The sequence below is a fragment of the Centropristis striata genome, chromosome 3, assembly GCF_030273125.1.
Source record: "Centropristis striata isolate RG_2023a ecotype Rhode Island chromosome 3, C.striata_1.0, whole genome shotgun sequence".
NCBI classification, from domain to species: Eukaryota; Metazoa; Chordata; class Actinopteri; order Perciformes; family Serranidae; genus Centropristis; species Centropristis striata.
This window is the reverse complement of record NC_081519.1, coordinates 8,623,513-8,645,990: the sequence shown is the minus strand read 5'-3', so window position 1 is coordinate 8,645,990 and position 22,478 is coordinate 8,623,513. Positions and strand designations below refer to the sequence as shown.

At 39.5% G+C, this 22,478-nt stretch overlaps 1 protein-coding gene across 1 annotated transcript in view; it reads right to left on the bottom strand.

The window, feature by feature from the left end:
* LOC131968160 (guanine nucleotide-binding protein G(i) subunit alpha-2-like) overlaps positions 1 to 22,478 on the bottom strand; it is a 69,515-nt gene that overhangs the window by 5,360 nt on the left and 41,677 nt on the right. Inside the window, exons 2-5 of the mRNA XM_059328911.1 lie at positions 14,020 to 14,062; positions 8,136 to 8,277; positions 5,164 to 5,324; positions 926 to 1,054 (exon numbers count right to left, since the gene is read on the bottom strand). Coding sequence (XP_059184894.1) covers positions 926 to 1,054; positions 5,164 to 5,324; positions 8,136 to 8,277; positions 14,020 to 14,062 — 475 coding nt within the window. The remainder of the gene's footprint in view (positions 1 to 925; positions 1,055 to 5,163; positions 5,325 to 8,135; positions 8,278 to 14,019; positions 14,063 to 22,478) is intronic.

Genomic DNA, 22,478 nt, shown 5'->3' with positions numbered 1-22,478 from the left:
AAAAATGATTAGACCACCCTTGTTTTCTTCAATTTCTTCTTCATTTTAAGGCCTGGTCCAACTAAAGGTACATTTGTTTGGACAAATATAATGATAACAACGAAAATTGCTAATAAGAGTTTAATTTAAGAGCTGATATCTAGACATTTCCCATGGGTTTCTTGATAATGATTTTGTTTATTATCAAGAAAACCATGGGAAATTTATTTATTTATTTAAAAAAAATGTGTTGATATACTTCAGGTGGTGGGCATGAGCCGAATCAAATAATAGCCGTCACCTGCTGAGCCCTGAGTCCTGAAGGCATCTCGCCCTCTCTGATCCATTTAATTAATAGATGATGATCTAAAAAAAAAAAAAAAGAAAGAAAACAGCCCTGCTTTGTAAAACACTACCTCTCTTTATTTCATGAGAGTATATTAGCGGAGACAGTTGTTAAGTGAATAAGTAGGGTTTCACATTTTGCAGATGAAATAAAATGTAGAGCTGTACAATATAAACTGATTTGTCCGAACAGCCCCCACAGTTGATGTTTTGGAATGTTGGAATGTTTTAAGTCTCGTCTCAAGACCCATTTTTATTCCTTGGCTTTTTAACACTGTGTGAGTTTTGTGGTCCTCTCTGTCTTTTATTTCTTTTACTACTTTTAACTACGTCTTTTATTTTATTTTACTATGTTTATCTGTTTGATTGTATTGCTTTATTTATGGCATCATTTTAGATTTATACACTTATTATTTATTGCTGATTGGTATATGGAATTGTTTGTTTTATTGTTGATTTTATGTACAGCACTTTGGAGACGTTTGTGTTGTTTAAATGTGCTATACAAATAAAGGGGGATTGGATTGGATTGGATTTGATACTTTTAATGGTGTTTCATAAAATGATCAGCAAAATAAATACGGTAAAAGGGGGATCTTACTTGAAGTGCAGGTCCTTGAAGGTGAAATGTGTTTCCACGATGCCGGTGGTCTTCACTCGGGTCCGCAGCACATCTTGCTGTGTGGGGATGTAATCTGGCTTGCCTATCCTCTCCAGGTCATTAAGATAGCTGGTGGGAACACAGACACAAACAATGTCAAATTAAAAGCACAAGGTTTCAAATGTAAACTTTTTCAAGGTTTTTAAGGACAAACGTGTCTCATCCTGGCAGTCTAACAACCCTGTGGTGTCTCAGCAAATTAACAGCCATATTACACGAGGTGATGTGCTTTCATATAACACCAGGCTGCTGCTTTACCTCTGCTAGCAACAGTTCACCCTGCTGCAACAAAACAAAACATTTTTTCAGTCACAATCATTTCATCTTATGATTTATTTCATGCAACTGTGTAGAAGACAAGGAAACTTTTGCTGCGTTCCAAACCGCATACTTTTTCTTTTTACTTTTAGTACGCAGTGCAGGTGCCCTGACGGAGTATGTACTGTTGCATGAAGTATCCATACAACTGGGAAATGCTACTTCATCATAATATAGACCTTGACCCTCTTGCTCATATATCCATTGCAGCTTCTGTGAGTGATCTGTCTTCGGTCTGTGCTCTCCACGGCTCAGACGATTTGACGAATCATCCACAGCGCAGATGATTGTGGGGCAGAATAAAGAAAAAGCCTCTATTTTTGGTATACTGCATTTGACATACAGGTGCATCTCAATACATTAGAATATCATGGAAAAGTCAATTTCCAGTAGTTCAAGTCAAATAGCCCCAACCATGTATTGAGTGCATATAGATGGACATGCTTTTCAGAGGCCAACATTTCCATATTAAACATACTTTTTTACAATTGGTATTTTGTAATATTACATATTTTTTTGAGACACTGAATGTTAGGTCTTCATTAAATGTAAGCCATAGGCATTATAATTAGAGGAAATTGATGAAATTAAAACATGAAATGTTTCATTCTGTGTGTAATGGACCTATATAATGTGTTATTTCCACTTGTTGAATTGAATTACTGACAAACTTTTCTATGATATTCTAATTTATTGAGATGCACCTGTACAATGTATTGGGACACAGTAAATCTATTTCTGCCATACTAAATAGTACCTGATGCCTTAAGAGAAATCCAACAGTTTCAATCACAATCCATTCAGTGGTAATTGGAGCGTTAAGGATATTGAATACAGAGATAGCCAAGATGTTTATTTCCATGGGAAAGCACCACTGCCAGTTGTGTGAGGTCAGCAAAATAGGTAAGGCGTGGTAAGGATTAAGAATCTAGTAGCTGTTGTGTTTTCTGATTAAATTTTCTGAGTGACCTTTGTATACAATCATAAAATCATGTTGTTTATTCAGTGATGTAATCACTAAATCCTGCCAAGGGACACAGAGATGCTTCTCTTTTCATAACCACATGGACAGGTATAAAAGACAGAAAATCATCTGAACCAGCACAGTAGTACTAACAAAAGCTGTATTATTTTTCCATTTTCTCTTTGTTGGAACGTATTTGCCCTTCAGTGTAGTGTGTTGAGATTCTGCTTTGTTTGACAATATTGTGGTCTCCATATTTTGAATTGTTTTGAATATATAAAGAAGAAACAGTGAGTGTGTGGGTGTGTCCAGCAGGCGAAAAGCCAGATAAAAGCAATACATGAAGACCACAGTTAACTTTTGGCATGTAATGTTACCATGGAAGACACAGAAAAGTATTTGATTTGATTCTTTCAGCACAATATTCAATTGTATATAAAAGACTAAAAGACTGTTGAATAACAAAGTCCTGGTGCTGGATGTAATCCCATACAATCCACAGCCCGGGTGTAGATATTAGAGCCTCCGCACCACCACTTCATGCCACGTGTTTGACAGTTTAATCATAATCCCGCTCCCCACAGAGAAAGGTTTAGACTGCTTTTGTAGTCCACACATCAGATATTGTAACACTGCTCGATTTGGCCAGTGGGTTTATAAGCCTGGAAGATTAATTGAATTTGGTCGGCTTACACTCTTAAAAGAGAAGGTGCTCAACTGGAGTGTCATATGATGAATGTTTCACACGAGATTTACACTTCACCATATTTATTTTTGTCTCTGGAGTAAACAGTTATCAGAGAGAGACCTCATGTGGAACCATAATAGACTCTTTATGGCTGCACACAGAACAATTACAGTGTTGGAAGAGGCCATTTCATTTTTATACACCCAGATGGGTGAAAAGGTCTCGTTTCCTGAAATAATATCAGCTGGAGCCATTATTTTTTTAGGGTGTACAGTATGTGTCGCTTTCTATCAAACCGGTGAGAGAGAAGAGCGAGGTCTCTGTTAATGTGAGCTGTACCATCTTTCTCTCTGTCTCTCTTTATCTTCCCCTCCCTTTCTCTGGCTCTCAGCAGGTGCTCAGACATGGATTTTGGTCTAGTGCCAGACTCATTTAGTCCTCTCGTATAGCAAACCGACTCTCCTAGCGCTTCACAAAGCCATGATGAAACATTCGTACATTGTCTACTCTCCCAGCTACTAAAAGTGAGGCCCTGAAAGCGGCATGCCTTGAGATCCCCTCTGCTTCAACAAGAGCAGTGAAGCAGAGATGGAGAAGTTATGATTATACCGGCCAACACAAACAGAGAACAATATCACTCCCCCTGGAATTTAAATACACCCATCACTGCAAAGCAATCATTTGTGAGATACTTATCACGCCCCTGGCAGTTCACAGTGCATTCTGGAGTTGTCATAGTATTACCAAAGGCCTTGTGTATTAAACTGAAATCAGGGCAGTTAATTCCTGCTGCAGCTGGCAGGTGAACAAGGCTTAAGCTTTCTGTTTTCACTCGATTTCCATTTCACTGCAGCAGTGCATCCCAGAGGGTCAAAGTGATAACCACCTCTCACCTCTTACCAGCAGCTTCTCACAATTACCTTATGCTCTCCCTGTTATAATACTGGTGCATTGTAACAACGCGGCAGAAAAACTGAGTGCTCATAAATGAGGGTCATTAAGGTAATTAAGAGCTGGAGACAGAGGCTGAGGTTGCTGTTCTGTTGCAGAACTGATTTTAAAAGTGAAAGCCACTGGTTAAACAGCCAACAACAGTACTGCTCTCACTATTAATAAGTGTAACTGCTCTGGGTGGGACACTTCTCCACAGCCAGCGCTGAGACATGAAGGATGGCATATTAACTATTTAAGAAATAATAAAACTGAATCAAGCAGTAAAAACTTTAAAACTACTAAAGCAGAGAAGAGTAAAAGTAAAAGCAAAAGTAGCAGCAACTACCTTCACATGCGCACCAATATTCCACTATTATTCAGACAATATTTTAAATCAGATACGAGTCATGGAAACATGGAAACTCATTGAGAATGCGTTTTTATAGCAGTTTGTGACAGTTTGCTGTCAGTTTACGGTCAGCTCTGTATGTTTCTATGCTTATTGTACACAAATGAACAGTTTGCAAGAATGGAGTAGAGATGCATGACCAAAACAAAAGCCTTTATACTTTATTCACTGTATAAGACCAGGATATCAAGAGGTTTTTGGATATGCACAAATATCTCAACACCAACCTTTTCAAGAAGGTGGTTGAGGGATTGAAAGAGGGAGGCTGTGTTTTCACGGTCAAACAAGTCTGCTACTGGAAAACTTCCTATTTTGTCACAAAATGGCACAATTGTTTCCAGCCGTTCCACTGGTGCATAGTTTGACATTATAAGCGACATGTTACTTCAACAGGAGTATGCATTGTTTTGGTTAACATGAATATTAGCGGAGTATTCATGTTTATTAGACATGTAAACAGCTTAATATGAATATTGTCCTTTTCGTAATAAGGGAAAATTGACTCTTTTGTGCATGTAAACTTATATTTGAAAGGATTTTGGGCAGCAGGGCCAACTTTAGTGGAAGTTGAAGGTAAATTAAAGATAATCCAAAACACAAAATGCAGGGTACTTCTTACGCTTCCTGCTCTGCCCTTCAAACTACAATATAAAACTTATCACATGAGCAACCAAATAAATAAAATATTCTGTATTAAAATAAACCACATTTTACTGATATTCATTACTTTCATTAATATATCATTTATTTCTAAAATGTGATTATCAATGAAAGGCCGGTCCCTAGTTTTCTATGCATAATAATGCAAACTGTATTTCTAAACACAGTGATCCATAAAATAGCCTTGATGTTATTAAGGCACTCACTAGGCTGCTGAGTCATTGAGCTGGTACTCTCGGGCCCGTGTGAAGCAGCTCTGGACGCCGCCGTCGGCCCACAGTCGCTGGATGACGTTGGACAGGTCTTCTGGCAGCATGCCCTGCTCCTCTGCTGCTGCTGACAGGGCAAACAGTTGGCGGGCATCATCCTGACAAGATAAGAGACACACACACACACACACACACACACACACACACACACCATTAGATAGAGTAGATCTCTAACAAAGCGTATTAAGTATTTTTCTTTACTGGACAAAGCTGATGAGCCTGGCGATGCAGCGTTTTATTTAGGACTTTCATTTCACATGACTATTATTTTAATAATCTCTTGCAAGGCCGAGTAATGTCAGGTCTCAATTAGTTATATTAATAATTAGGTGTATGATACTGAGAGTTGTGAATTGCTGTGAATAGACGTTTTCCTGTATATAGTATTGTTCTCATGGCTGGCTGTAACAGAGGCTTTTTAATAATGTAACCAGGAGTAACATGGAAAACAAAACAAAAATAGAGCAGAGATTCATCATTTTCCGCATTTACTTGCCTGGCCAACACAAATCAGATACGGTGAGTGGTCGTCAACAAGCCGCCTTGCCAACATACAAGCTGTAGCTTGCTGTTATGCGGGTATCCAGTGTGTGCTTGTGGTAATTGGTGCTTTTTCAAAACAGTTATCTCAATCTGCCTTACTTAGAAATTGCAGATAAGCGCTACGACTGCTGGAAAACGTTCCACAATGGAAAGAAAAACAGCATTTTTCTTTCTGTGTTATGTAATTTAGTGTCCCTGCAGCTATATACACTCCATGCAGTCTGGTTTGACATATCCTATGAATAACTATAATCCTTCTTGACCAATCAGATTGCAGAAGAAGTAAGTGAAGAAATGATGTCCCATCAATGGCTTAGTTGGCACTGTGCCATCACACAGTCAGCTGCATCAAACTTTGCACTGTAATGAATCCATCTATTCGGGCGCAGTGGCCTGGAAAAACACATGCGTCAAATGGTAGACAGCACATTAATATTTACATTGATGGCATTTACTTGCCTTTATTACCCTGAGACGCACATAATAAGTGAGCAGTGAGGTGCTTACATTACCTTCATTGCACCACTGTGACCCTTTGTGTTTGACACAGAGAGCTTACATAAACTTTTGATGTTAGCTACTGAGAGCAAACTTCCATGTATTAGTTAACCATTGTCCAGCCCTCCACTCTATCTCAGCTGCAGGTCACAGTAAGTTAGCAGCCCTTTTTGTGTAGCAAATGGAAGCAATCCAAATCCTGTGATAAACACAAGCAGTTTTAAATGGACATCAGAAGATAATACACTCTCCTTCACCAACACGAATAATAGGTCTCCAGCTAAGCTGAAATAGTCTTATGATAGAGTCATGTAAGTGTTTGCAACTTCTGATGTGAAATCAGTTGACAGTAGGTCATGGAAGAAATGACACATGGGGTACTGCACCAACTACTGTTTGGTTATTGCTTTCATTGTTTGGCAAGCAATGAAAGCAGTGTGCTCCTCGTAAAAATTGAGGTATCAGAAACTAGTTCAGTCCCACACTGTTTTCAGAATATTGCTGAACACTCACTGCGTCCCCCCTGGCTGTGAGACAAATATTGTCTTTTTAATTGAAACCTGTGAAATGTTCCAGGAAACTCAAAGCTCTCTGTAGGCCACCGCAGTGAGGGAAGGTGTAACTCAAATAAACGAATTCACTCTGCCCAGCGAAGTTGTCATGCAGAGCTAGATACTTTGGCAGAGCCGCTCCCGACATATACCAGGCAGTCAAAAACCTCTTTCCACATAAAAACTGTGTTTATCCAACTCCTCTGGAATAAAGGTTAACGGAGAGAGGGGAATGTGGAGAGAACAGAAGTATCAAAGATGTACAGAAACTGCAGGGTAAGGATTATTAGAGTTACAGGAAATCTGAACAGAATTACCTGCACTGCAGAATGCATGTTTTACTTACCAAGCATAGTCATTTTATTGCTTCATTACTAATTCAGCATAGACAAGAGTCTGTAGATCAGGTAGGTCAGATTTACCTTTACACACTCTGAGAACCAGATTTAAGTCAATAGTAGTATGAGTTGAAATATGGGCCACTGAGTTAAACTGTCTGACTTTGTAAAAGGAATGACAGCTGTCGTCTTTTCCTCTGCATTGCGCACAAACATCTTTTTAAGTTCAATTCGGTGACAGATTGCATCATCATCTATGACTAAAGATAATTGATTAGAAATTCTCATTCAAATTATCTATTAGAGTGGAATACATGAATCACATTTATGAGATGATGGGCTCGTAGAAAAAAGAAATGTCATTTTGCACTCTCATGAGTAATGCCTGAATTTTATTTCTGTCATCTTATCTCCCGGGGTGGAAATGATTTACTGTTTCCTTTAACCGCACACACACATACACACACGCACATACAAGCAGGGACTGAAAATACATGTCCCTGCTGGAGTCCATCTTAAGCATCTGCTACCCAGAGTTGATTTCCAAGTAGAGAATGTCACACTGCACTCGAGAGAAATTCTTGAGCTGCATAATTTCTGCTGCCTCAAATCCTCAAGACTACATATGGGTGGTGAGGATGGAGGCGGAGTGGAGGCTTTGGTGTCGATTAGTGGAGATGATATCACTGAACTGACTGCAGCTACATTACACTTCACTATAATAGGTTCCCAGAAGGTTTTCTTTCTACCTATCACATAAGTACAATATGGCACCTGAAGTTCTGTTTTTAAAGTATTTGTAATATTTGTTTATTGGGCTAATAAACTTCTATTAATTCCAAATTAGCTTGCGTGCATTTTGAGTTTTACAATGGCTTATGATAGCATCTGCACCATCCTCTTTATTTCAAACATTTCACCTCCACCTTGCTGCTGCAGGGGGCGACGATGTGTAAAAACTTCAGTGTCAGATACCTACCGCTCTAGTAGCCTCCTCATAGTCGATCTTAAGGTTGGCCATGGCTTTGATGATGGCCATAATGGACTGGATTGTGTTGCTGTATACAACAGCTCTGTACTGCTTACACTCATCTTCTGAGTATCCATCCTCATGGATAATCCTGAAAAAAAGAGGGAAGGACGGGGAGAGCGAGAGAAAAGAAGATTAGTAATTTAAGCTTAAATTACAGCGTGACAATCTTCATTACCTCCGACATTGAGGTTATGTTTTTGCTTTTGTTTGTTTGTTTGTTTGTCTGTCAGCAGGATTATGGATCAACTACTGGCCCAGTTTTCATAAAGGTTGAAGGGTGAGGCAGGGGCCAAGGAAAAACCCATTAAATTCGGAGTGGATGAAAATCACTGGACGGATACACATTATGTTAACATCGCGAGGTAGGGCATTTTGCTGTAGTGAAATAAATGCCATACATCTGAAATTCTAGTTGATGGTAGAAAATGCAATTTTGACAAAACACAGCCAACTGTAGAAATATGATGACTCCATTTACAATCCGCCTTCACAGGTGCCAGTAATCCTCCGGGGTAACTATATAATATATATGTAGATGCCCACATTTCATACAGATGCTCCCATTTCATACAGAACCACAATTGTAACATTGCTTGTCTCTTAAACTAAAGATAGATTAACAAAAATATGCACATGCATATTTTGTGAGCATATCATTTTTTTTCTCGTAACAACTGTTTTTAAACTAGGATATCATGTTCAAATCGTATCATTCTCAGCATTTCATATTTGTACAAACCACATTTGCATGATAATTAAGTGTTTTCTGGTTTTCACAAATGTATGTTCAGTATGTGAAATATTTCCACAACTGAGATGATGAGGTTTCAGCTAGACAATTTATTATTGACATAATTCTTATCTTGTTCTTATGTCTGCTGACTTTTTTGCCCCAACGTTTGCACCTGATCCTGCAAAATATTTCATCTCATTGTGAAAAAGTTGACCATTATTTGTTACAATAAACCTAATTTAAGATGATATATATGACTGATATTGAATCTGGTCCGACAATTATAAGATCACAAATTTCAACACTGCGGGGTTGCCATAGTGGGAAAATTCAGCCGGTTTTTGTATCTCTCAGCTAGAGGACACTAGAACAAATATTTACTTGCTTTTGGAGCTGTGGAAAGAGACGGAGAGAAAGAGGCATGTGGTTGAAAAAGCACGGGGCTGAGACAGAAGCTGCTGGGCTGCAAACCAAACAGAACCATCTCCCCTGGCCTGACACGGCCCACAGACCAGAGTCACACAGCCAGGAAGGATGCTCATTGGTTATGTGATGCGCTGAATGGGACCTCATTAAAATGCAAGTGAGCCCGCTGTGAACACTGTGAGGCACAGCCAAGAGGGCTGAAAGCCTGCAGTGTTTTCCTCTCATCCAGACAATACTTCTAATAATTTCATACACTCATTTCTGATTGCCTTGATTGTGAAGCACTTAGCAAACTTTGTATTTTAAAGCACCATTCAGTATTTGATCACAATCTGGTGTTAAATGGACACGTGGACAGGTTGGAGCTGGACACAAAGTCTGATATTGTGCTTTTCTAGACCTCAACATCTTGTTTAAATGCAGATTTAACTAATGTGAATGTATGTGGAGTCGCTTTCCGCGCTTAAATGTGAGATCAATTGTTAACTCAGTTATAACTACAGAAGGAAGCTCTCAGATCTTGGAGAGCTCAAACCTCCCCAAGGCACCATCCTTTGAAGTTTATTTTAATAATGGAAAATAGAAATAGAAATATTAATCTGCATCTGAATCTGCATTGAAATGCAGCCAGGCTACGTTACACATATTTGGAAATTGAAGCTAGATAGGAAATGGTTCGCTCTTCTAGGACCTAAAGACAATTTTAGCAATGTATGGCAACCTTTCATTCTATTGTGAGGCTGTAGTCGTGTTAGTTTTATTATTATTAGTTTTAGTTTTTTTTTTTAAGTACTGGAAATATTAGAGCTGTGTTAAATTATGAATTAATTGATTAATTACAATAACTCATTGTACAATTCCAGTGAATGATCATTTGGCAACCAATTACAGGCAAACAGTGTCACCGGATATTTTATATAACACAAGGTTGAATTAAATACGGAAAAATTATAGTTATTTGCATGAATACAAAACTCTGAGTTGATGCATGGTCATGGCTACAAAGTGGAGCAAAGAATCAAGAAAAGAAGAATTATTAACTCAAACAACTTTCAATCAGATTTTACTGAAATCTTTTAAGATAAACGCTGGAGCGAATCAGACAAATTAAACAGAAAATTGGGCTATTGTAAGCATTTTCTGTATGGACTGTGTGAGCTGCTTCCTTCTCATTTAAACACTGAATTACTGCAGTGTTAAATTAACTTGCCAGTCTAGTGTAAACCAGGGAAAATCTTCTATAAAATACAATAAAACTGGATTAGACTCAAATCCCATCATGACTGTCACATTTTTGTAAGCGTAAAATATCTTTTTCTTGCCACAACATGCAAATCTAGTGTCAACCAGAGCGAGTTCTTCTGAATTCTTCTTAAGAACTTCAAACAATTTTAAAAGACACCCCATCATTAGTACTGCAGTTTCCGGTGACTCTCACAGAAGAATAATTTATCCTTTTGTCACAATTATGAATAGGAAGATCCCACACATGGTATCTCTGAAATCTTATTTGTCTATCTTACAAAAAAGAAAAGCAGGAGAAAAATGTTGCTCATGTCTGAGTCTAGTGTGGGACTGAGGGGTTGCATTTGAGTGAGTTGTGTTGGCTGTCTATTTTTAGGTAGCCAAAAGAATTCATTCCTACGCCTCGATGAATGAAGAGAAACAGCGGTGTGGAGCTCTTTTTACTTCAGTGTCAGTTAAAAGGCTCAATAGACTTTATTCACAATAGACGTTTTGATTCGGCATAGCAGCATACGAGCTCCAGGGCCCAGCTATTCTGTATGAATGATTAATGTTATTAATGGCACTCATGCTTTTCTTGCTATGGTAAGATAAAATGTGAAATAAGTCCATATATGTGGGTTTAAGTGATGTCAGTGAGTGGATTTAAATCAAATCCAACAATGTATGCAGAGATATAACGCTCATTTTTGTGTTTTGTATGTGTGTATGCACCTATGTGTACAGGTACTGAATATGTACCTTCATTAATGATCTATCAGAAGCGATAGCATCAAGTATGAAGGTATTTACTGATGTGAGAAGATAATAGAGAAAATTGTCAAATTGCTTTATTCAGTGCAGCAACACATGGAGGAACACATCAGCTGTGGAGATGCACATTTAGCACCATGTTGTCAACCCTTGTTCTAAGGACAAGAAGGGAGGGTTTCAGAGAGACTGACAGGAGTGAACTTTCACAGACAGGAAACCAGCCGTTCTATTTATGCCTCACTACACAGTAATCAGAGCCTGGGCCCGACAGAAGACAGCTAAAACTTGTGTTTATAAATTGCTCACATATTTTCTCATATCTTTTGAGACTGAACATGTAACCTCGCCAGTTGTCACTGGTCACGTCAGCCGGTGCATAATAAGCCTTTTCTTTAATTGACAATCTAGAATCTTTTAGGTTTACTGATTTTCTAACATTGTCCCACAGTAAGTTATAGATGGCTCACTTTCTCTTAAAGTTGTAAGGCTGTTACAGTTTTCCCTACATGATTTTTGTTTTAAAAACATCGTAAGAGAATCAGTGAAACCCTACGGCTGGAAGCAGGAACAACCAAGTTGTGGTTAACATTATAACATACCTCACCACCTCCTGAACATCCTCCTGAAGTTAGCTTCAAGTAACTCACTTTATCTTCAAATTGTGAGGCTGAAACAGCTTTCCCTAACAGATTTTTGTTTTTTAAGGTCATCAGTTAAACCCTACAGATGAATTTGTTTTAATCTTGAGCAAAAAAACACTGACAGTGGAGTGAGGGATGGATTAGTCCAGTCAGGTGTTCACGCTGAGACAGTGTAGAGGAGCACTGTCAGTCATCTTTTGTTAAACTGATTAAATGACGAAATCTGTCCTTAGCAAGTGCTTACATAAAGCCTTGTCAGATTACAATCAGCGCAGCAACAATGGTGGGCTTTCTTTGCCAGGCTCGTACTGAACCGCATACATGCAGAACAAGGACTGGTAGCATTTACACTGAATTAGATGGAACCCAATCGGCACAAAGATGGACCCTGGTATGCTGTGGTCCATGTGTAACAAACAAGGGTTCAGTACATCAAAACATATCTGTATTCAGCACAGTGACCGGAGTGCCTAATCAATTTGATCAATGTCTTAACCACTGTTTCTGCCGTGATAAATGTCCATGGTGCAATGGCTGTTAATGGTTAATGGCCTATTTGAAGCCTGCTGGCTCACAGCCAAGGAGTGCCAAGCTAACTAGGCAGCACTCTATGCATTACTCACTGAATCAGCTAGCTAGAAGATTGTATTTATCAGAGGGGGGACATCTCTGTATACGATATCAGCTGCAGTGCAGAGGCAGATAGAGCTCGCCTGTCTGTGTTCCTGACTGGGCTGAGCAGGAAGTTTCCTGATTGAAACTACACAGGAAGATGCTTTACTTTAATTTGAATTAATTATATATATATATATATATATATATATATATATATATATATATATATATATATATGTTTGTGAAAAGAGCTTTCAGGTGATGTAACTGATGCAGACCACCGAGATGAATCCTCCCACATGGACTAATTCATTCTGCTTCCTTCAGATTTACTGTCTGGCCTCACTCTGGATTTTCAGTAAAACAACAACTACAACAAGAAACATGCCAATAATTTAAAAAACTTTTACCAGTCCTTGCCAATTTCTCTTGGATTTAAAATCCCAGATTTGTCATTGAGGTTCTACATGAGATTTCTCTGTTGTTTGTCTCTGTGCTATCAATGGAATAACGTGCATCTTATCTTGCACATGCTGTTTGTTGATGCATTTCATTAGAACCTTGTACAACAAGTCAAATACTAGGATCCCACAACAGACAAATTAGAGAGGCAGTTCACACCATGACTCGGTTACTGAAGATAATCCACAGACGTTGTTGTGAGCAGTTTCATGTAGAATTATTAGAAAGACGTAGTTCCTGCTTGAAACTGCCCACAACAAGGTATGTGGATTACCTTTAGTAATCAGGTCATGATTTCATTGCTGTTGAGTTAAAAGAAAAAAGAAGAAAAATTGGTGCTTTGACCACCAGATACAAAGTGCCATTATATTCAAGAGAAGGCAGACATCTGTGCAGCTGATATCCACAGCACTCACACCAAAACAATCTAGACTGATAAACAGAAGTAAAGGTAAGAGCAAAATATGTATATTTAATTTTTTAAAGCACAAATACACATCAGCTTACACCTACATGCAAAAATGAACTCACAAATAACAAGCAACTTCACCCATTATTGGAGTTAGGTGCCTCAGGATGCCATTAAATCATTGCAGAAAGAGACGGCACATCAAGAAGACTCATGTAAAGGAGTGCCAGTCAAACATTTAACGAACAAAAACTGTCTGGAAAATGTATTGACATTTCTGCGATGAATTTTGATATGCAAATTTAAAACAAGATGGTAGAACAATATAGAAATGACGAGGGATGAGATTAGACCTAGAATATTTTGTGACATTTGTGCTGCACACAATGAATCTTAATTCTTCAATTTACATGTCCGCAGCACACTGATTCTCAAATAAATGTTAGAGAAAAATAAAATATATATATATATATATATATATATATATATATATATGCTGTTTGTGAGAGGATGGGAGGAAAAGCAAAACAATGAGCAGTCACTCACTTCATCTGCTTCACAATGGTGCTCTTCCCCGACTCTCCAGCACCTGCAGAGAGAACAAAAACAGGCAGAGGTTAAAAATACACTCCTGTTAGCTGAGAAATGTAAACAGGCAGCCAGCGAGGCTGTCTCACATCTGGACCCTTGTCTTGCTCGCCTCCTTTTACCTCCCAGTCTTGCCTTCAGCTCTGCTACAGATCTCAGTGCTCATTTTCACCCTGTTCTCCCTCACTGTATACCTACAGGGATACTGCCTCTTTACTTATAACTCAGTTAGTTCTGAATTCAAATGGTAATACAGAGGTGTCTTAACTTCACAGTGGAAACATCCAGACCTCTCTTAACCTCTACAGGGAACAAAAACCACCAGCCATCATATTCCCCTCTTCTTATTTCGAGACAAGTCACTTTATCATGGTTAACATTTTAATGGAAACGTCTCTCACTGACAGGATATGGGCCTTTCTTATCCACTGCTATGTTTATTCTAATAGCCTGAGGCGACCAGAGAGAGCTCATCTGCCACAAGGAATCTAACACTACACACACACACACACACACACAGACACACACACACACACACACCCAGGGGTGCCTGTCAGTGCACTCTCCATTCGTACTTGCCCGGGGAGAAGTCTTTCTGGGATGACCCTCAAAATACACTACTACGCAGCATGCGGCATGCACATGCACAGCAAAGCCTCTGGGTAGGAACGGGCCAAGATAGTTTCCACGGACAGCTGTCAGCTCCTACTTCTCCGTGGTATATGAGCTCAGACTGGCTAATAGAGCAGAATGTGTAAACTATTACTAAAGATCTAAAGATCCAACATATTTTGACAGTGTAAAGATGTGTGTTTGTGTACCTTTCTGTGGATTACACCTGACCAAACGTGACCAAAAACGTGACAAAACCTAAAGGGTGTGAGCATCTGGGGTCTGGGTGAAGGTGATTTTCTGCTGAATCCTACAGACACATTGTGACATTCTCCGTTTTACATCCACCTCATGGTTCTAGTGAAGTCCTCACTCTTGCCACCAAGCAATTTGCAAATCACACCGTGAGATGAATCGCTCATCCATCTGCTGTACAGTCTGTGGGCCATATTGTTAAGCAGGAGGAAGAGCAAGAAAGAAATGCTCTCTCTGGCTCACTCCATACCTTCAAATAAACACTGTAAACTGATTACGCAATAACGAAAATGCACACTGATTCAATGGAAATAGACAGTGTGCATTCCATGTAAATTCAGTGATTTTGTCAGAATGCATATGAAGTATCAAATGGATTACAGGTTTTGTTTAATATAAGCCACAATATTTGTAAAAAAGCCAATCAAAACTGGCTTCTTTTAAACCCCCAAACACTAACTCAATTAGAACCTATTAAGATTTTAAGCACTCATGAAGGAAACTAATAATTAATCATTTCGCACAACACAGTAAGACAGACATGACAGAGTTTGTTCCTGGAGACTCTGTGGCTCAGCCGCAGATATGCAAATCCAGAGCCAAACTGCCAGAACCTACTATCTAGACCTGTACGTTCATGAATATGACTGACCAGGGCCGAGCACGGTTAAGGTCCTCTCACCACACACACACATACAAACACAGACCCACAAACACTACACAGACAACAAGCCCATGCTCTCCTGAAGGTAGTAAACATGCCCTTTGGAGTTTGTCCAGTGAACCTGAAGCTGCTAACAGTTAGAAATGAGCGGTGAAGTTTTGCACACACCTCGGTGCCACTGCTGCTTTGGTTAACAAATAGGTCGCAGCTCTCTTTACTGTACAATACAAACACACTTAACCTCCAGGGCAGATTTGGAATATTCTCAGTTTTCAAGCCTGAACATCTGAGAAACTTCTAAATAGTCTTGTTAGTTGTTACACATGACAGGAACATTAATAAGAGAGGACCACGCTCACTGTGGAAAGAAGGGTTTTATGTACAACCCGAAATAGACGAACAATGCACCGCTGCTGCAGTAATCCCCATGAGTACTTGAGCGACCACAGTGTATATACACATATGCAGAGGCGAGCGATGTCCTTCACTGCACTGTTTCGCTTTAATATTTCATATATGCCAGCTGGTGGTTGCCAACAACTGTACAAGCACTTGTACTTTGATAAGACAGTTTGCAGAATTCTTACAGACAGACTTTGTGTCTGCTAATAAAAACCTGAACTGACTTTAACACATTTAAGTAGGAAAACTGGTGAGGGATTACAGAGGATACAGTCATTGAAGAGACACTCTCAGGTTTGGGGCAATAAGCAAATGCTGCTGGGGGTTCAGTGGGGGAGAGAAGCCAGGGCCTGATGCCAGTCGGACTGATGCCACTGATCCTGTCGCTGTTACACAACACACTTTGCCTGATCTGTGGATAATGCTGCATTATCACCACGGCTCCCTTCGGAGCATAGAGGCTGCAGCTACATGAACACACACACACACACACACACACACACACACACACACACACACACACACACACACACACACACACACACACACACACACACACACACACACACACACACACACACACACACACACACACACACACACACACACACACACACACACACACACACACACACACACACACACACACACACACACACACACGCAGAATGACCATTTCCGCATGCCCTATTGATACAAGCATTTTCCAAAGATTGTTTGGAAAAAATTCTTTGACTCAGCTCTGAACAAGCAGAGCTTCTCTCCGCAGTAAGCTGTATCTGGTGGCCTTGGCGACTGTATTTATGTTTTTAAATGGGTTTAAAGATAAACACTTACAAAAAAAGATTCAGCTTAATCAAACCTAAAATATAACTGAACTGACCCTTAGCTTCTAAAAACAAACTGAACTGACATGACGATGAAATGAAAGATCCTGAGTGCATTTATCTAAACAGTGTGACCAAGACACAGAGGAACCAGGCTGCTTGTGCAGAGCAGGGGATGAAGAAAAGTTGACTTTGCAGGAAAATAAATACTGTCCACTGCCTAGCAACTGGGCAACATGTACGGCAGTTGTGGTTGTCTTTGACTCATGGTTGAAAATAAGGAGGAAAAATAGGCAGAGGGGGGAAAAAAAAGAGGACTGCCAGTTCAGTGTCCAATTTCACTGGAATGAGATTAGTTAGCTTCTGTGTGTCTGTCACAATTCCTTCACCCTCACTAATAAAATAGAAAAGATGTAAAAGTGGATAAAAAGGAGACAAATGTGAGTGTGCATATGCTTTCATATCATCTGTTTGCGTGTGTGTTGGAGAAGAAGGTGGTATTAGCATGAAAATATGTAGTACAAGGAGAAAGCTGTGGGGAATTTGTAAATCTCCCAGCAGGACTCAGGAAATTGCCTGATTACAGATGGGTTTCAATGTGACGGGCAGACAGGCAGAACCAACACGGAGATGGGTGCCAGTGGAACCAGTGCCAAGGAACCCATGGGATTATCTGTGGTCCAGCTGCCATAGAACAGTGCCTGGGCCTGACCCCTGATGGATGATGGGTGTCATTAACAGAGACACAATAAGGTCAGATGACAGTCTCAGTAATCACATTCCTGACGCATATTACATCGGAAATTACTCCTGTATAGTCAACTTGGGACCCATTAATTTAGTGCTCCAAAACCTCATGAGGACTTAAATAAGTACATCTGTAATTGAGCATCTGCTATTGTTGGGAGATGAGCAGGTAGCTGCTAAAAGCCACCTGAGAATTTATTCCAAATATCATTATTATACCAGGGGAAATCTGCCTCCTCCCACTGTGCAAACAGATGGTTTTGAGGTTAAGCTCTAATTATCCAGCACACCTGTCAGGAGTTAAGAAATCGAAAAGTCCAGCACTAGACCAAATGTGTGTGACCAGCAGTAGTGCTTCAATGCCACACTGCTTGCTGAATTTCACCTTTCACCTCATGACTTGCTTGAGTCATTGACACAATGTAAGCAGCTAATTTAAGCAGCAACCAGTCAGATCACAGTTTGCATCCATGTCCGCCCAGACTCATACGTATGTACCCGTGGCGGTAGACGATGCTTCAGAAATGGATGTTGCTCCAATGAAGCTATAAATTCTAAAAAGTAGCAGCCAGTATCAGAAAGATCTATACAACAATGAAGACATTTCCTCAAGGCATTCCTGTGATATCACGTTCACGAGAATGAGATGGAGAGATGGATAACCCGAAAACATAATGCCGCCGCTCACGGCTGTTGCTCGCATGGAATCATAATAAAACTTAAAAGTGCATTCAGAGAGGGCAGAACTCTGCCAAGCTATGCGATATCCCACAATATCGCACAAGTCATTCTGACTTGAGGGAGCGGTCATGTGAATTTTGCCAGTCTGGGAATGATTTGCAGATTTTATTAACCTCCACCTGTCATCACTTAAGGCGAACAACTTCATTGAGGTGATCTGTGTTTTGCCAGAGAGGAAGCCTTGATGATTGATTGGTCTTATGGTGTCATATAGTCCAAACTGGGTGGTTGTCCAAAAAAACAACAACTAAAAACCACTGAAACATTTGCTGATGGCTGGGGAACAATTGAGATTCACACTCATTTTTCTGTTTAACAGTAAAACCTACGTCCTAATAAGGAATTTTCAGTTTTCTTTTGTAAAAAATAGGATCTGAGAGAAGAACTGACAAAGCCTTTATCGACTCCCACATTTGACCAGTGATGAAACCCGATGAGAGGAAGAACTGTGCCAGCCAGCTATTCTGTGAGGAATCCTGGCATGCTCATACCGTCTCTAGAGTTTCGTTATTCAGTGGAGCATGACGAAACTGACAAGTCCGGACATAAAAGGAGGGGAGAATGAAGGGTACTTCCCACTGGTCTGTGTCAAGACTGAGGATCAACAGCTTAAAATAATCAACTTATTTCTTTATCTTCTATTCTCTATCATGCAGTGTCTGTTGCATCAGCATCCGGCAGCCGCAGCCTCATCAAGTTTAAAATATTAACAGTTTCACAGGTCTGCCTCCTGAGCTATTAAGGCTTATACCCTGGGTGTGAATAAATGTGCATGTGTTTGGAGCAAGTGTGATCCATCCTGGTGGGACTGGGAGCAGGACACAAAGGCAGCAGTGTGAACCCCTGCTAGCTGAGAACACAGACCCGCTGTTGATGTTTAGGCCTCGACCATTCCAATCAACGCTATAGCTCACACAAGTTACTCACACAGCTCCGCCTCCTCTCAGTCAGCATGACAACTGCCTTCGCCAGCCACAGCAAATCGTTTTATGTCCGCTAGCGAGAGAAGAGGCTTGAGGGGACGTGACTGAAGAAGTTAAATCTCACTGCTGATGAGAGGAACATATGTTCAACTGTGAAATGAGTTCAAACAAACAGCAATTAAGACTTAAGTCAAGCTCAGTTTCAGAGCATTAACTTGATTAGTAAAAGATTGGTTTTGTTATAGTGCCTAAAATGCTCCCAGATTTCCTCCCAGCTGGGGGCGCTTTGGGGAAATAAAGCAATATCACGGCATGTGTCTTTAATGGAGCAGTGTGAAGGATTTGCAGGGATCTATTGACAGAAAATCAGTATAATGTTCAAAAGATATTTTTATTAGTGTATAGACTAAGAATAATTGTTAGCTTAGAATGAGCCCTACATATCTACAGTAGTGTTCAAAATAATAGCAGTCCAATGTGACTAACCAGATTAATCCAGGTTTTTAGTATATTTTTTATTGCTATGGCAAACAAGTTACCAGTAGGTGCAGTAGATTCTCAGAAAACCAACAAGCATTCGTGATATGCATGCTCTTAAGGCTGTGCAATTAGTTGAAAGGGGTGTGTTAAAAAAAATAGCAGTGTGGCATTCAATCAGTGAGGTCATCAATTTTGTGAAAAAACAGGTGTGAATCAGGTGGCCCCTATTTAAGGATGAAGCCAGCACTTGTTGAACATGCATTTCTCTTTGAAAGCCTGAGGAAAATGGGTTGTTCAAGCCATTGTTCAGAAGAACAGCGTACTTTGATTAAAAAGTTTATTGGAGAGGGGAAAACTTATAAAGAGGTGCAAACAATTATAGGCTGTTCAGCTAAAATGATCTCCAATGCTTTAAAATGGAGAGCCATCAAAGTGGATGGAAGAATAAGCAGAATGACAAAGGCTCAGCCAATGATCAGCTCCAGGATGATCATAGACAGTCTGGAGTTACCTGTAAGTGCTGTGACAGTTAGAAGACGTCTGTGTGAAGCTAATCTATTTACAAGAACCCCCCACAAAGTCCCTCTGTTAAAAAAAAGGCATGTGCAGAAGAGGTTACAATTTGCCATAGACCACATCAACTGGCCTAAAGAGAAACGGAGGAACATTTTGTGGACTGATGAGAGTAAAATTGTTCTTTTTGGGTCCAAGGGCCGCAGACAGTTTGTGAGACAAGCCCCAAACTCTGAATTCAAGCCACAGAACACAGTGAGGACAGTGAAGCATCATGATATGGACATGTTTCTCCTACTATGGTGTTGGGCCTATTTACCACATACCAGGGATCATGGATCAGTTTGCATATGTCAAATACTTGAAGAGGTCATGTTGCCTCATGCTGAAGAGGACAAGCCCTTGAAATGGGTGTTTCAACAAGACAATGACCCCAAACACACTAGTAAACGAGCAAAATCTTGGTTCCAAACCAACAACATTGATGTTATGGAGTGGACCTTAGTTTCTGAGTTTTGTTTGTTGAGTTTCTGAAGCAAAACCAAGAAATGTAAATGAATTGTCGAATGTCGTTAGAGAATCTTGGAGTGGAATAACAGCTGAAAGGTGCCACAAGTTGGTTGACTCCATGCTACACAGATGTGAAGCAGTTATACAAAACTGTGGCCATACAACTAAATATTAGTTTAATGATTCACAGGATTGCTAAATCCTAGAAACAAAAAAGTTTGTACAAAATAGTTTTGAGTTTGTAACGTCAACGGCAGACACTGCTATTTTTTTTAGCACACCCCTTTCAACTAATTGCCCAATTGCACAACCTTAAGAGCTGCATATCACGGATGCTGGGTCTTGTTGGTTTTCTGAGAATCTACTGCACCTACTGGCACCTTGTTTGCCATGTAGCAATAAAAAAATATACTAAAAACCTGGATTAATCTGCTTAGTCACATTGGACTGCTATTATTTTGAACACTACTGTAAATAGGGACTGAGTACTCTTCCACAGAGCCCAACATGTATCTACAGAAGCCTAGAATGGACAATAGAGGCTTGAAGGAAGGCCTTTGGCATTTTTATATTACCTGAAGAGACTGTAAGTTCTGCTACATGCATGAAAAGTGAGGGTTTTTTAGTTGGTAGTCACTGCTAAATCGTATTATTAAGTTCCATTCCTGATAACACTGTTTGTGCCCACAACTGACATTTTTTATTTCATTTGGTTGGAGGTTTGCTCTGGACCTACCTAAGCACAAATGTGAAGAATCGGTCAAGCCATTTGGGTGAAAAGTGAGTTTTTCTTACCATATTATCTGTATATCAGTATATCTAAACTAAGGATACATGGAGCTACTTTTTTTTGCAATAGACTCCATTATAATTTAGAAAACAGTAGTCTCATGTGCCAAAAGAACAATTATAGTATGATAAGAAAGTGGCTGTATATCAGACACTACAAGGAGCACAATCAAGTATTTGGTATCTGTAAACTCATAACAAGTTGAAGATCAAATATAATATATAATATAACAATATAACACATATGTAAAAATGTGTAGAAGTGTAGTGTAAAAAATAATAATTATATTTGATATGGAAAACGTTTAATAAACACAATGTTATCGTTATTCCACATTTTCCAAGACTCCTGACTTTGACTATTAACTAAAGTGTTATTTCTCATGTGATCGTCTCAAGTATGTTGTATTACATTAGAAGACTTTAGCCGAGTAATAGTTTGTTCTAATAAGAGTTGCATTGGCTTTGAACAGAGTGTGGGCATGATAACTCAAGTATCACTACAATATAATAGAATCCAACAGAACACAGAGTTTAATAAAAACAGTTTTCTTTGAATGGAAACAGCCTGGCATTGCACTAAACCGCCCACTGTAGGTGTTCATGATATCGTGTCCACACTCTGTAGGAGTGAGTTGTTTAATACTACTCCTCCAATTTGTTCACATAGTTCTGTTTCAAGCATGCTTTTTGGCTTTACAGACTGCCTCTGTTCAATACTGCTGTAATTGTGGAAGTCATTTGTATTGAACCTTCAGGCAGCCACACAATTTATTGAAAAATCTATAAAGCATTGGCTCTGGTGTTTGAAAAATGAATGTCACGCGTTTTAATGAGATGAGACAATAATTTGACTGATTCTTAAGCTGCTACTGTGAATGTAGAGAAAGTTGAATAAAACATTGGAAAGAGCACAAGATTATTTCAAATAAGTCAGGCTTGTACGTCCACTAA